The 13,520-nt window shown below is 56.2% G+C and overlaps 2 protein-coding genes across 5 annotated transcripts; both read left to right on the forward strand.

The window, feature by feature from the left end:
* The first annotated feature begins 963 nt into the window (after positions 1-963).
* Uqcr11 (ubiquinol-cytochrome c reductase, complex III subunit XI) lies at positions 964-4,116 on the forward strand. The gene is made up of 3 exons (XM_087909385.1): positions 964-1,120; positions 3,143-3,293; positions 3,957-4,116. Exons 1-2 carry the CDS (start codon positions 1,071-1,073, stop codon positions 3,261-3,263), a joined length of 171 nt encoding a protein of 56 aa, XP_087765511.1. The 5' UTR covers positions 964-1,070; the 3' UTR covers positions 3,264-3,293; positions 3,957-4,116.
* A 2,054-nt stretch (positions 4,117-6,170) lies between these two features.
* Positions 6,171-13,003, forward strand: Mbd3 (methyl-CpG binding domain protein 3). 4 transcript variants are annotated; one of them, XM_085692503.2, is made up of 7 exons: positions 6,171-6,472; positions 10,021-10,180; positions 10,332-10,553; positions 10,910-11,000; positions 11,416-11,593; positions 12,275-12,458; positions 12,536-13,003. In XM_085692503.2, the coding sequence occupies exons 1-6, from the start codon at positions 6,363-6,365 to the stop codon at positions 12,453-12,455; spliced, it is 942 nt and encodes a 313-aa protein (XP_085548629.1). In that variant the 5' UTR covers positions 6,171-6,362; the 3' UTR covers positions 12,456-12,458; positions 12,536-13,003. The 4 variants fall into 4 exon arrangements, with proteins under 4 accessions (XP_085548629.1, XP_085548630.1, XP_085548628.1 ...); XM_085692504.2 differs by having other exon boundaries at positions 6,184-6,376; positions 10,416-10,553; XM_085692502.2 differs by having other exon boundaries at positions 6,215-6,376.
* The last annotated feature ends 517 nt before the right edge of the window (positions 13,004-13,520 follow it).

Here is a 13,520-nt window from a genome sequence, read left to right on the forward strand (position 1 = left end):
CTGTGGGCTAAGGACAGTGGCAGAATAGAATCCGCAGCCCCCAAGGAGAGCCATGAGAGCTGTGGGGTCCAGGAGGGAGTCCAGAGCAGGCCAGGCACTAGACACACTTCAAAAGTGGGGCCCAAGGGACTGAGCTTCCTGTGGGCGTCTGTGTCCCTCCATCCCGGTGGGCCAGTCTCACAGTGCTTCCTGGGGGCTGTGTATCTGAAGGTGTTCCCACCTTCTTCCTGCCAGTCTGGCGTGTGGACAGGGAGCTTACTGAGAAGTTTTGATATGTCCATTCTGGGAGGTCAGCCAGGACAGGGACTTAGGCAGAAAGGGTGACCAACAAGGGCCTGCCTGTGCGCCAACCACGGGAACCCACGGTGTTCTGTAACAAATGCCCAAGCAAGTGGAGGGCACCTCACTGACGTCTTCGAAGGCACAGTCCGACCTAAGCCTTTCTCCTTAGCACCTGTGCACCAGTCCCTTACCTGCGTGGCCTGTTGCCTTCGGTTTAAATTGGTGAAGGGCAGGGCTGTGGCTCTTCTAGAAGGCAGAAGGCCCTGGGTTCCACCTCCAGCACTGCCTGCCTGTACTGGGTCTGGCACTAGGAGGTGGAAGCAGGAGGATAAGGAGTTCAAGGCCAGCCCTGGATGTAGGAGGCCCCCATCTGAAAAACAGTAAAGAGTGGATTTTTTGAGAGTGTTGTCTTTTGAGACAACGTTTCTCTATGTAGCCATGGCTGGCCTCGAACTCACAAAGATCCTCCTGCTTCTGCCTCCCCAGAGCTGGGATTAGACGCGTGCGCCACCACCAGTGTGTATTATTAAAGTTATCAAATTAGTACCCAAATCAAATTAGCCCGAAGTCACCCGTCCAGGCTCAGAACCAGGGAATGAGTCCCTAGTAGTTTGCTAGACACCCCGCCCACAGAGGCGGGATCTAGCGGTGTCTGAAGCCCTCCCCGGAAGTAGATATCAATGTCTCTGAACCGACTTGCACCGCAGCCGGAAGAGCTAGGTCCGCACATGCGCAGAGCTCCAGGACGGCAGGAACAGGGTGACCCTGAGTGCTGAGCCCCTGCAGCGATGCTGAGCAAGTTTCTGGGCCCACGCTACCGGGAACTGGCCAAGAACTGGTGAGGAGGTCGCCCGCCATCCCACCCGTGTGCCCTGGGGACATAGGGGGAAACTGAGCTGAGGTCCGCCTGAGTTGCTTCGAGCCTCAGTTTCCCCAGCCCGACCTGGGGATCCCTGTGCGGTACGAGTTAGTACCCTTCGCTCCTACGGCTCGGGACTCCGACTTTCAACCTAGCACCTTGCAGCCTTTTGCTGATTTTGGCCTCTTTTCATTCTTTCTTTCGTTTATTTATTTACTTTTGAAACAGTGTTACTGTAACCCAAGTTGGCCTGGAACTCCCAGCCACTCACCACCCCCTGAGTGTTCTGTTTACATGCATGTCTATGTAGCCGCGCGGGCGAGAAGAGGGCATCGGATCCCTGGACCCAGAGCTAGCGATAGTTGTGAGCACCATGCGGGTGCTGGCAATCGAACCACTTAGAGGAAGAGTCATTTTTCCAGTCCCTTTTTTTCTTTTTTAAATTTTAGTTTATTTACACTTATATGTATACGCGTGAGTTTCAGATCGCCTGCAGTTGGAGACGTGGTTCTTCTGCAAGGCAGTGAGCCCTCCCAACCACTGAACCTCCCAGCCCCCACGTCTTGGCTTTTAATTTTTTAATTTTTGCAACGGTGGCAGTGAGATTCAGGACCATAGTGCTGTTGTCAAGTTCACATCCCAGCCCTCTAAGACGACTGTCATTCAGGAGTGTCAGGCCCACAGCTGTGGCTGAGTGGGTGGACCAGTCGTCCAGCAAGTGTGAAGCTCTGTGTTCCAGTCCCACACTGCACACATGCCCAGCACTTAGGAGATGGAGGCAGGGGAATGATGAATTCAAGGCCAACCTTGGGTACAAAGGAGCCTGTCCACAGCAACAGAGCGTGTGCATTATAAAAGTTACCAAGTTAATATTACAGTCCCAAGTCAGCCTTCCAATGTCTCGCACAATTCTGAGGTCTCAGGGGCCAACCCCAGTACCACAGGCCTGACCTCCCAGCACCGGGGCTCTGCAGGCAGGAGAACCAGGAATTCATGGCTGTTCTCTGATGCGTGTGTATTCCAGGCCAGAGTGGGATACATGGAACCCTGTCTCAATAGATGATAGGTAGTTGGTGGACTGGTGATAGATAGATGACAGAAAATGGGTGCATTAATGCCTACAGCCACACCACACCTGACTGTATAGTATTGGGGACCTCAGTGGAAGGCAGCACAGATTTCGGGAGGCTGCGACCACCAGAAGGAAGGAAAAGAGACCACGTGTTTCTCCTTTGGGAGCTCATATAAATAGTCTATGGGAGTGGTCCTGACTCGCGTGCTGGGATTTGGAGTCCAGACCAATACAGCTCTCAGGCATGGGGGCTGGGGGCTACGCTCCCAACTTAACAGGAGGTACTATTTGTATCTGAAGCTTGGAGGTGACACCTAGGTGTCTTGGTAGGGGGCAGGGGAGGAGAGGTTTTAGCAGTGTAGCTGGCTGGCTGGTGTCTTGGTGATCTGCATAGTTCAGCTTCACAGGCGATCTCCAAACTCCACATGGTCCTATTGGGCCTAAGCAACTGGACCTGTGTGTGAACTGAACTCCCAGCAGCCCAGGTCAGCCCAGTATAGAAGAGTCTTCTGATGAACCGGCCCCAAATATCCACCTGACCCAGCAAGGGTTCCACAGCCATCCAGTGCTTGGAACCCAAGTTCTTTTTAATTTGTTTTGTTTGTTTGTTTTGTTTTTATGGTTTCTCTGTATAGCTATGATTTTTGGAGTTTTGGAGCCTGCCCTAGAAGACCAGGGTGTCCTTGAACTCATAGATCCGCCTGCCTCTGCCTCCCTCCAGAGTGCTGGGATTAAAGGTGTGCGGCTCCAGGCTCAGGCTCTTAGGCTTGTTTTGAACTCAAAGCAGCCTTCCTGCCTCAGCCTCCCAAGTGCGCTGTAGTCGAGCACTGGGAAAGCCCTGACTGACATCAGCGTGGGGTGTCATGGGAGAAGAGTTCTCAAAGGCTGAGTCACCAGCAACGAGTGTCTAACTGCCTCTGTCCCTCCAGGATCCCCACTGCCAGCATGTGGGGTGCCGTGGGTGCCGTGGGGCTGGTGTGGGCCACGGACTGGCGTTTGATCCTGGACTGGGTGCCTTACATCAACGGCAAGTTTAAGAAGAATGATTAGGAAAACCCCGTCACACTCAGGATCTCCCTGGTGAGTCTGAGTGTTGGGCCTGATTGCGGTCCTGCACGCTAGCAGCCTGGCTCAGAGCTGGTGCCCGAGGCTGAGGGGATGCAACACGTGTCTTTATTAAGCACAGCAAACTGGCTCTTTTGCTTATGTTGAAAGTTTGCTGCCCACAAGGCAATCCTGTGTAGAGCACTTGTGTGTGCGTGTACACTTACATGTGCGCACGCACTGGTATGAAGGCCAGGAGTTGAGATGGGTAACCTCTCTCCCAAGTGTTGGGGCTGCAGGCATGCACAGCAGTGCCTGGCTTTCATGAGGTCAGAGATTCGAACTCAGCTCCTCATTCTTGCACAGCAGGCTCTTCTCACTGGGCCATCTCCCTACCCCTCTACTTTTTCAAACTCCTCCGCCCCCAGACAGGGTTTGGAGCCTGTCCTGGCACCTGCTCTGACTACTTTATTTTTTACAAGGTGTGTATGTGTGCATGCATGTCCACAGAGAGCAGAAGAGGACACCAGAGCCCCTGGCCTGGCGTCCCTGGTGGTTAGGAGCTGCTGTGTGATGCAGGGAACTGAACCTGTACGTGTCCTCTGTACCTCACTCACTGTTGGGGTCACTCACAGAGCTCTGGGCCCCTGGGCTGGCTTCCTGTATGCTCAGCTCACCTCATGTTATCCGCTTCCCCAGGCATTACACCCTGCTGCCTCAGGAACAGCTCGGCCTAGTGAAGGATGCTGAGGAAGCTGGACACGGCGAAGTCCCGCAGCACCCGGGGGAGCCCCTGCGCTGATGGACACTTGGGCTGCCTCAATGAGTGTAGCATTAAACCTTGTTCTCACACCTCTGACGCTCGGATCTTCTCATGCCCTCCACCTGGTTCCCCCTCGTTCTCAAGGCTTCCCCACCTCCAGGGTCCTTTCAGCACCCAACATTTAGAGATCTGGGATAGTCTTCAATGGCAAGCAGAAATCCTACCACACTTAAGTATCTTCTGGATGGAAAAGCACAGCATGTTCTCCGGGGCTGGAGTGTTCAGGCCCTGCGGCCGCCATACCCAGCACAGCAGGACTGCTTCAGGTTTAGTTTGTTTTTGAAACAAGGTCTTAGGTAGCCTAGGCTGGCCCCAAACTCAGTATGTACCCAAGGCTGACCTTAAACTTACCTGACTGCCTCCACTTTCCAAGTGCCGGGAAGACAGATGTGACCACCATGCCTGCATTTGTGGGGTGGAGAATGGCCGCCAGGGCTTCCTGTTTGGTAACCCAGAGCTGAACCGAGTAAGCTCCTGCCACAGCCCTAGAAAGTAGTTCTTGGGTCAGTCCTGGCACGATGGTACACATTTTCACCTAAGTTCTTTATTACCCGGTGCTGCCAGATTCCTGTGGGTTCCGAATAGCGTGGGCTGTGTGGTGACTTTGTCTCTCAAAGTCTTGAGTACAGTGGCACCCACATGTCTAGCCAGCGCTCTGGACATTGAGTCAAGAGGCCAGCCTGTGGTACTTGAGACCTGGTCTCAAAAAAGGTGAGTGGAGGCAACCAAGGGGCTGGGGGTGACTCCGTGGTAAAGAGCACTCGTTCTTGCAGGACACCCAGCTTCTGTTCCCAGCACGGTGGCTCCAGGCTCAGGAATCCCATGCCCCCTTTGGCCTCTGAGCACCAGACACACACATGATGCACAAAAAAACATGTAGACAAAATATTCATACACGTAAATCTTTAATAAAAACAACCCACCTAGGCCTGGTAATGCAGGCTATGCAGGATGCTGAAGCAGGGGACTGGAGTTGAAGCCAGCTTAAGTGACCTTTGACTTCAGGGGTGGGTGGTCACGCTGTGGCTTCCATGTTTGGAAGGCTGAGGTAGGATAGGGAGAGAGAGCCTGGGCTACAGGCCATAGCCAGTCCCAAACCAAGCTGGGGTGCGGCCCAGGAAAACTACAGGCTGGGGACATGGCCCCTTAGCCTGTATGAGGCTCTGAGTGGTGGCACGACCTGCCATCCCAAGATCTGTATGGTTGGAAACGCCCAGGGCTACTTGAGAGGCCTTTTTAGTTTAAAAAACATGGAGGGGGCAGTAACCTGCTTGCCATGCAAACATGAGAACATTGTCAGCACCCACAGAAAGCCCAGCAGGGAACCTCCCTGGCCAGCCAGTCTAGGCAAATGGTGAGCTACAGGTCGAGACCTCACCTGGAAAAATCAGATGGTTCTGGACAGGCAAAGTACAATTATTTTTTGAGACAGGGTTTCTCTGTCTATCCTGGAACTCACTATGTAGGCCAGGCTAGCCTCAGACTCGCACAGATCGGTCTGACTCTTGTTTCCCGAGGACTGGGATTAAAAGGTGATCGCCACCACTGCCTGGCAAGAATGAACTTAAAAAACAGTTTCTGTAGCCCGGTGTGGTGGTGCTCGCCTGTCAACCAGTGTAGAGGCTGGGGCAGGAGACCCAAGGTAAACAGGACTGGATTGGAGTTGTACCGGATCACAGCCACAACGGCCGGGAGGTGGGAGTCCCGGCAAATGCACATGCGCAGGTGCAAGCGAGCGCGACTACAGCACAGCCTGCCTGGCGGAAACGGTTGCAGCATGGTAGGGACCAGGTGCAGGACGCTTAAGGCGTTCCGAGCGCAAGCGCGGTTGAGTCCCGCCTTCTTCACGCCGATTGGCTGCCCCCGCCGATTGGTGTCGCCGTGACGGGGGCGTGTCCTGCCGGTGCGCCTGGGCGGTGCCCGGAGGCTGCTTGGCGCGGAGGCGCCCAGGCTGATTCCATTGGCCTCACTGCCGTGGGGCGGGCCTTGCGAGCGCATGGGGGCGGGCCGAGGCTGCGGCTGCGCAGACGCGCCCCACGCGCGGGCGGGTGGGCGGAGCGGCCCCCCTAGCGGGGGCTGGGAAGCACGGGGAGGGGGCCGAGCGGGTGGTAAAGCCGGCGCGCGCCCGGCTGGGGGCGGAGGGCGGAGGCCCGCGGGTCGGAACAGCCGCGGCGAGCGGCGGCGGAGGAAGCCGAGGCGGAGACGAGCGTGGGGGTCGCGACTTGCAGCGGCGGCGGCATCGGCGACGGCGAGCCCGGAGGCGGGCGGAGAGCCGGGGCGCGATGGAGCGGAAGAGGTGGGAGTGCCCGGCGCTCCCGCAGGGCTGGGAAAGGGAAGAAGTGCCCAGGAGGTCGGGGCTGTCGGCCGGCCACAGGGATGTCTTTTACTATAGGTGAATGAGCGCGCCGGCCGCGCAGGGCCCCAACGGGCGCCTCCCAGCGGCCTCTGCGGCGGCCTGGGCGCCCCTACTGCGGGCCGCGGTCTGGGCCGGGCGACGTGCGTGCGAGAGTGCGCCCTACGCGCTAGACGTGCCAGCGCGCACGCGCCAACCTGGGCTCGCCACTCAGTGCGCGTGCGTCCGACCCAGCGCCTGCCCTACTGCTCTCCGCGCTGCTGTCACTCAGCGCGTGAGCGCCACGCGGGGCTTTCGCTGGCCCAGTACGCGTGCGCGCCGCCCACAACTGAAGCCTCGCGGCTTCGCGCCCTCCTGTGGCGCGAGCTTTTGTCCTCTGCGGAGTCCGGGACCGTGCACGCCGGGCTAGGGGCGCCCGGCCTTGGCCAGACGCCGCTGGGAAGCAGGGGTGGGGGGGGCTGGGCTGACCCTATGACCCTCGTGGGGAATTCGCGGGGACCGTAGCGGGGTTCCGGAGAGCAAGGCGAACTGCTCCAAGTAGCCTAATCCCCTCAGCCTTTTTGCTTTTTTTTTTGTAAATGCCATTTTTGTGGTTCTTCTAAAGCCCTGCCTCTTACTCGTACCTCCAGAAGTGACATCTGCCATAGCGACTTCTGAGTACTGTGAACATTTAGCCTTTGTTGCTTTTGTGTCCAAGATTTTTTTTTTTATGCAGTGTCTAGGTAGTAGTCTACGTAAACCAGGCTGGCTTGCAACCCTCAGGGAGGGCAATGACAGTTGTCCGAATTGCAACCGGCAGCCTGCACCTGCTCTTTTGTCTTCCCTCGGCTTTTCTTTTCTTTTCTTTTTTTTTTTTGCGGTAGTGGACATAGAACCCTGGACCTCGGGCATGCAACTGGCCCCTTCCCCCATTTCAGTCAGGATTGCATGGGTGCTTTGTGCGGAGATTCGGCCCCTTGCTCTTGTACGGTCACGGGTTTAGGTAATAGATAAGGTTGGAAGCCCGGACCAACTCAGGTTCCCTTTAGGTTGAAATGAAAAAAGTCCTTGGTTCACAAAGGTCTGAGGAGCTGCAAATGGTGTCTCCAGATCACGTGTGCATGCGGCCCCACCCCTTTCTCCCTGACTTGCCCAGCCTTGTTGGACCTTTCTAAATCTTGTTAACCCCGGGGGTTCTGTCTTCTGGAGTCCTTTTTCCTGGAGCACTCACGATTCTCCTCAGCCTGCAGCTGGCCCTGGCGCTAGAGAGCTGAGCTGGCACCACCTCTGTCTAAAGCACAAAGTGGTGAGAAACATAACTGGTGCCTGTTGGGGCGTGTGGCCCTCTTTCGGGAGTTGGTCCAAAGCCACCTTGTCCCCAGGCTGTAGTGATCCTCCCTTGCCCCAGGATAGCTACAAATGCCATCCAGCTCATTTGTGCACAACACCACACCACCACTGTCTGAAGATTCTGTCAGGTTCCTCACTGAACCCTTCCACACACATAGCCAGACACCATGTGAACTCTTAGGCCTGGAGCCCTGTCCTGGTGTTCCTGCAGGTCTACACTGCCTGCTAAGGGCAAACTCGAGCTGCCCGGTCTGTGGGTTCAGTACATCTTCCCTCAGTAAGCTGTCAGTAGACTTCTGTGTTGTTATCTGCAGAGCCTCACTCAGAAAGGAACAGTGTGTTACCAGGGCCCCACAGTGCTTGTCATGTACCCACATGGGAGGTCTCCACCACAGCCATTCTGACTTGAGTTTCTTTTGTATTTTTGAGACAGGATCTTGCTGTGTATCTCAGACTGGCCTGGAACTTGGGGACCCTCCTTCCTCAGCCTTAGTTGAGAGGCATGTGCCACCCTGCCTGGTTCTGGTTGTTTTCTAAATTAATATAGATTTGTTGATATGATTCAACCTGTATGCCAAATTCACTCATTAAGAGGCAGTGGGCTTTTAGCATGCTCAGACAGGTGGAATCGCCATCAAATATCATTTTAAAATGAGTGTGCAGTCAGGAGGGTCAGGATCCCAGTCATCCTCAGCTACAGTCTGGGAAAGCCTCTGCCCTGTGCTCCCTCCCACCCCTTAAGCAGCTGCCAATCAAAGTCATGTGCCTGGCTAGGGTCCACAAGGCTGGATCTGAAGCTTGGGACATCATGTGTGCTCAGTGCTAGCCCAGTGGTTTTGGGATTCCAGGCAGTATGGCTAGGATGCCTCATTCTGGGATTTGCAGACTGGTGACATGCCAAGCCGCCGGCCAGCTGTTGCTGCGATTTCCTCACGCTGAGGAATCTCTCCTGGCAGAGGATTCTGAGGGTTCTAGGATCCTGAGTATACCTGGGGCATTGTCTGGGCAGGACAGTCACAGGCAAGAGGTTCCCAGCAGACAACACTGTCTGAGCTATAAAGAGTAACAGTGATTGCCAGTGCAGTGTAACAACCGCATGAGTACCAGGCACGTCCTACAGAGGCTCGCCTGCGCCTGCGGGACTGAGACTGGGTTGGATCCAGAGCAGTGCACACGCTAGCTAGTGCATGCTCACCACTGCGCCGCAGCCAGCCTGTCACCATTTCTGACTTTACTGATAACGAAGATTATGCAACCAATCCCAGAACATTTCCAGCCCTAACAAATCTACTTGTTCTGAAACGTTTCCTATCCATGGGTTCCCCTGAGTATGATGTCCTCCAGGCTCCTCCATATTGTAATATGTCAAAGCTTTGCTCCTTTTCATGACTGAGTAATACTCCAGCGTGTGGTGAGCTATGCATCTGGGACTACACAGGCTGCCCCCACCTTCTGACTCTGAGTGTTCAGCAGGGGGTTGGGTGTGATCCAATTTCCAGAAGACATAGAATTTAGCTGGGGCAGTTAGGGGTTGTCAGACCCTGTCCTGTGTGCATGGGCTCAAGAGAACGTGCCAGTACACACGTGCCATCCCCACACTTGGGAGTTGAAGGCAGCAAGTTCAAGGCTAGTCTGAAGTACATAAGACCCTGTCTTAAGGCTAGAGAGATGGCTCAGTGGTTAAGAGCACTGGCTGCTCTTCCAGAGGTCCTGAGTTCAATTCCCAGCATCAACATGGTGACTCACAACCATCTGTAATGAGATCTGGTGCCCTCTTCTGGCCTGCAGGCATACACATAGAGGCAGAATGTATTATACATAAAAAATAATAAATCTTTTAAAAAAAAGCCCTGTCTTAAAACCAATCAAAAAAGGCTGGGGTTCAACTCAGTTGAGTGCCTAGCGGTCCTGAAGTCGTGGGTCCTACCTTCAGCAACACTTGAATCCAGGCGATGGCCACTCAGGAGCTGGAAGCAGCAGGATCAGGAATTCTTGGCTATATAATGAGTTTTGAAACCAGCCTGGGCTACATGAGACCTGCCCCCAAAATAAATACAACCCTGTATTGGTGATTTCTGAGGGGGAAGAACTGGTTTCTGGCCTAGGTAGCCTCATTCCCTCATAGGCCCCTTTGGGCTGTTCTTCCTGCTTGCTTTCCTCAAGACCTCTTGAAACCCTGAAGCATGGTGAACACTCCCTCCCAAGGGTGGTGGGTAGAGGGTGGGTCCTGCTCGGGCTGATCAGCCTCCCTCCCGCAGCCCCAGCGGGAAGAAGTTCCGCAGCAAGCCACAGCTGGCACGTTACCTGGGCGGCTCCATGGACCTCAGCACCTTCGACTTCCGCACGGGAAAAATGCTGATGAATAAGATGAATAAGAGCCGCCAGCGCGTGCGCTATGACTCCTCCAACCAGGTCAAGGTGAGGACGGTGACGTCACGGCAGGGGGCGGGCCCTCTGGGTTAGCCACCATCGCCATCGAGTCAGTACCTCCACTGGCAGAAGCATGGCGCGCATTTGGTTTGGTGGATGGGAGATCTGCCCGCCTGATCGCCCACCTAACACCATTCAGGCTCTGGCTAAACGTCTCCCTGCCCCCTCCAACCCTCCATGGACCCTGGTCGGAGCGGCCCGCTGCAGAGTCTTCTCCCCCCAGGGCAAGCCTGACCTGAACACCGCACTGCCTGTACGGCAGACTGCATCCATCTTCAAGCAACCGGTGACCAAGATCACCAACCACCCCAGCAACAAGGTGAAGAGCGACCCACAAAAGGCAGTGGACCAGCCGAGGCAGGTGAGGCCACCCCACCACCCTTGCGTCCTCCAGGTTTCCTACTAAAGTTCCTCCTTTAGGGGTGGAAGACGCCAATGCCTGAGCGAGATAGGCAAGCGCCCTGCCCCAGAGCTGGAACCCCGGCTTCTAGATCATTGTATTTACTCTTTAGAGAAAATGGCGGACTAAGTTTGGTGGCCCACACCCTCAGCCCAACACTTGAGTGTCTGTTTTTAGGGCCAGCATAACAAAAGCCAAGGCCCCTCTCTGTTTTCCAGGCCTATTTGTAAACATCCCTAGGGCTGGTCTGGATGGGTGGGGTCACAGGCAGGGCTCCGCCTACCTCTGCTTCCGTAACCTTGCCTCTCACCCTAAAGCTGTTCTGGGAGAAGAAACTGAGTGGCTTGAGTGCCTTTGACATCGCTGAGGAGCTTGTCAGAACCATGGACCTGCCCAAGGGCCTGCAGGGTGAGCTGGGGCGGGCAGCCGCTGCCCTCTGGACGTTGATAAAATGGGTGGGTGCCCTGGTGAGGGTTTTTTTGTTTTGTTTTGTTTTGTTGTTTTAAAGATTATCTGTGTGCGCGAGCGCGCCTGTGCGGGTTTATTTGTACCACATGCATGCACGTAACGACGGAGGCCTGAGGGCATAGGATACCCCGCGACTGGAGTTAGTGTGTCGTGAGCCCTCCGTGTGCTAGCTGCCCCTCTAGACTCTGGGACCCTGGCATGCCTCAGGCTCAGAAGCTTTTGCCTGGGAATACAGGCTTGTGCCACCACACCAGGCTTTGGTGGGGCCTCTGGATTGGCTTCTTGTCTTCTGACAGAGGCTAGCCTGTGAGATTATGGCTTCCCAGGTGATCCTGCCCACACTGTCCTTCCCCAGGGGTGGGCCCAGGCTGCACAGATGAAACGCTGCTGTCCGCCATCGCTAGTGCGCTGCACACCAGCACTCTGCCCATCACAGGCCAGCTCTCCGCAGCTGTGGAGAAGAACCCTGGTGTGTGGCTGAACACTGCGCAGCCACTGTGCAAAGCTTTCATGGTGACTGATGACGACATCAGGTAACTGGTGGCCCTTACCTCCCCCCTCAATTTTCACAGTCATGGCGGGGATGCAGGGCAGACCAGCAACTACCTGGGTTCTCAGGAATGTGCTAGAATGGCTGGGGTCAGGTGGGATGGGGGTGAGACAGTGAGGTTTAATCTTGGCTCAGTAACCATGACTACTACAGGCCTGGGAGAATTGAGAAACTGACAGGCGGGGCGGGGCGGAGCCTGAGTACAACCCTCAGGAGGGGTCCGAGGCTTGGCTGGGAATAGCCAGGGAAATAGAGGACTTTACGTGGCTTTGATCCCCTGGGACAGGACTCCAGGACAAGAGGCCCTGGACCTTGAAGAGCTGGCCTGGGTTTCCTGTCTCACACCAGGGTGGGTCAGGACAGACAGGGACAAGAGCAGGACCCTGTGGAACTAGAGTCGGGTCCCATAGTGGCTTCAAGGTCCAGCACTTGCTGCTCTGTGTGGATGTGGGCCTGCAGCTGACTGTGGCCTGTGGCTTCCACATAGCTTGGATGTGAGAAGCTGAAAATGGTAGACCAGCCGTGGCTTGAGCTGATGGGGAAGCTGTGTGGAGTTTGTGGAAGGGTTGGTGGTTACATGCCTGTGGACTGATCACTGGGTTCCCTGCGGCCCTGAGGTGACTGGTTCCCAGCCCGTGTGCCCTGTCAGAGTGTGTATTCCCAGGAAGCAGGAGGAGCTGGTACAGCAGGTGCGCAAACGCCTGGAGGAGGCGCTGATGGCCGACATGCTGGCACATGTGGAGGAGCTGGCCCGGGACGGGGACACACCGCTGGACAAGGCCTGCACCGAGGACGATGAAGACGAGGACGAGGAGGGTGACGAGCCAGAGCCTGAGCGTGTCTAGCAGGTGGTGCAGGGCAGGGTGGTAGGGTCCGGCCCCATTCCCTAGCCAGGCTGCGGCTGACTTCCCTCTGCCTTTTCCAGATGTCCTAGCCAAGTTCGGGTTGCCGACTGCCTCGCGTGGCCACCCGCAGATGTTCCTCAGCCTTGCCTGGACCTGGTGGAGGCCAAGCCAGCAGGCGGCAAGCCTCCATCTTCCCAGGGCCCTGTCCAGCTGCTGGGTCTCGGTGCGGGAGCCCTCTGTGGGCCTTGGACTCATTTGCCCCTGCACTTCCTGGCGAGAAACCCCACACTGAAAACTGAAGGTCGGAGCCCCACTTGGGAGGTGGCCTCATCGTTACCTTCCTGCCTCCTCACCATAGGAACAGGCCCTGCTTGGCACCAAGGACACCAAGGAGCTTTGTTGGGCACTGGAGGGAGGTTTTGGTTCCTGCCTTTCAGTGTTGGGCCAGGGTCTAGGCTGCTGCCAGTCTCGGGTTGCCCAGCCTCCCCGAGCTGAGGGCCAGTGAGCAGCCAGGAACTCAGTTTCCTTCAATAAACCTATGGCGGGAACTTCTCGGCCTCTGCTCTCTTGCTCCGTGAGCCACAGCTCTGAGGGTGCTGGGGAGCCCACAGTGCTCGCTGCTGAAGCCATGGACTCGCCTGCTTCTGAGCCTGTGGGGTCACTCATCAGACCCTTCAGTGGCTCTGCAGAGCCCAGTGGGTGCACCTGGCACACCAGGGTCTCCTCCGGGCTAGACAGCACCCAAGGCTAGAGCTGGTGCCTCTGCCTGCCCTCACCCACAAGGACCACCCTTCCTGTCACTGGGTTGTACCAGAGCAGCCTCCTCCAACAAAGATGCCACTCTTGTGTGGGTCAAACTGTAGACAGCTCTGGGTGACCTGTGCCATCCCAGAGGCCCCAGGGTTTGTAAGTTGGCTGCAGGACAGGGACCAGTGACCCCAGCAGCTGTGGGTGAGATGAAGGTGTTGCATGGGCTTCCACTGAGATGAGGCCTCCGCAAAGCTCCATCCCATAGAACCCACTGACTTGTGAGTAGACAACTCTGGAGTGCCGTCAGCCCTGCTG

The sequence above is a fragment of the Myodes glareolus genome, chromosome 8, assembly GCF_982192425.1.
Source record: "Myodes glareolus chromosome 8, mMyoGla1.1, whole genome shotgun sequence".
In the NCBI taxonomy this organism is placed as follows: Eukaryota; Metazoa; Chordata; class Mammalia; order Rodentia; family Cricetidae; genus Myodes; species Myodes glareolus.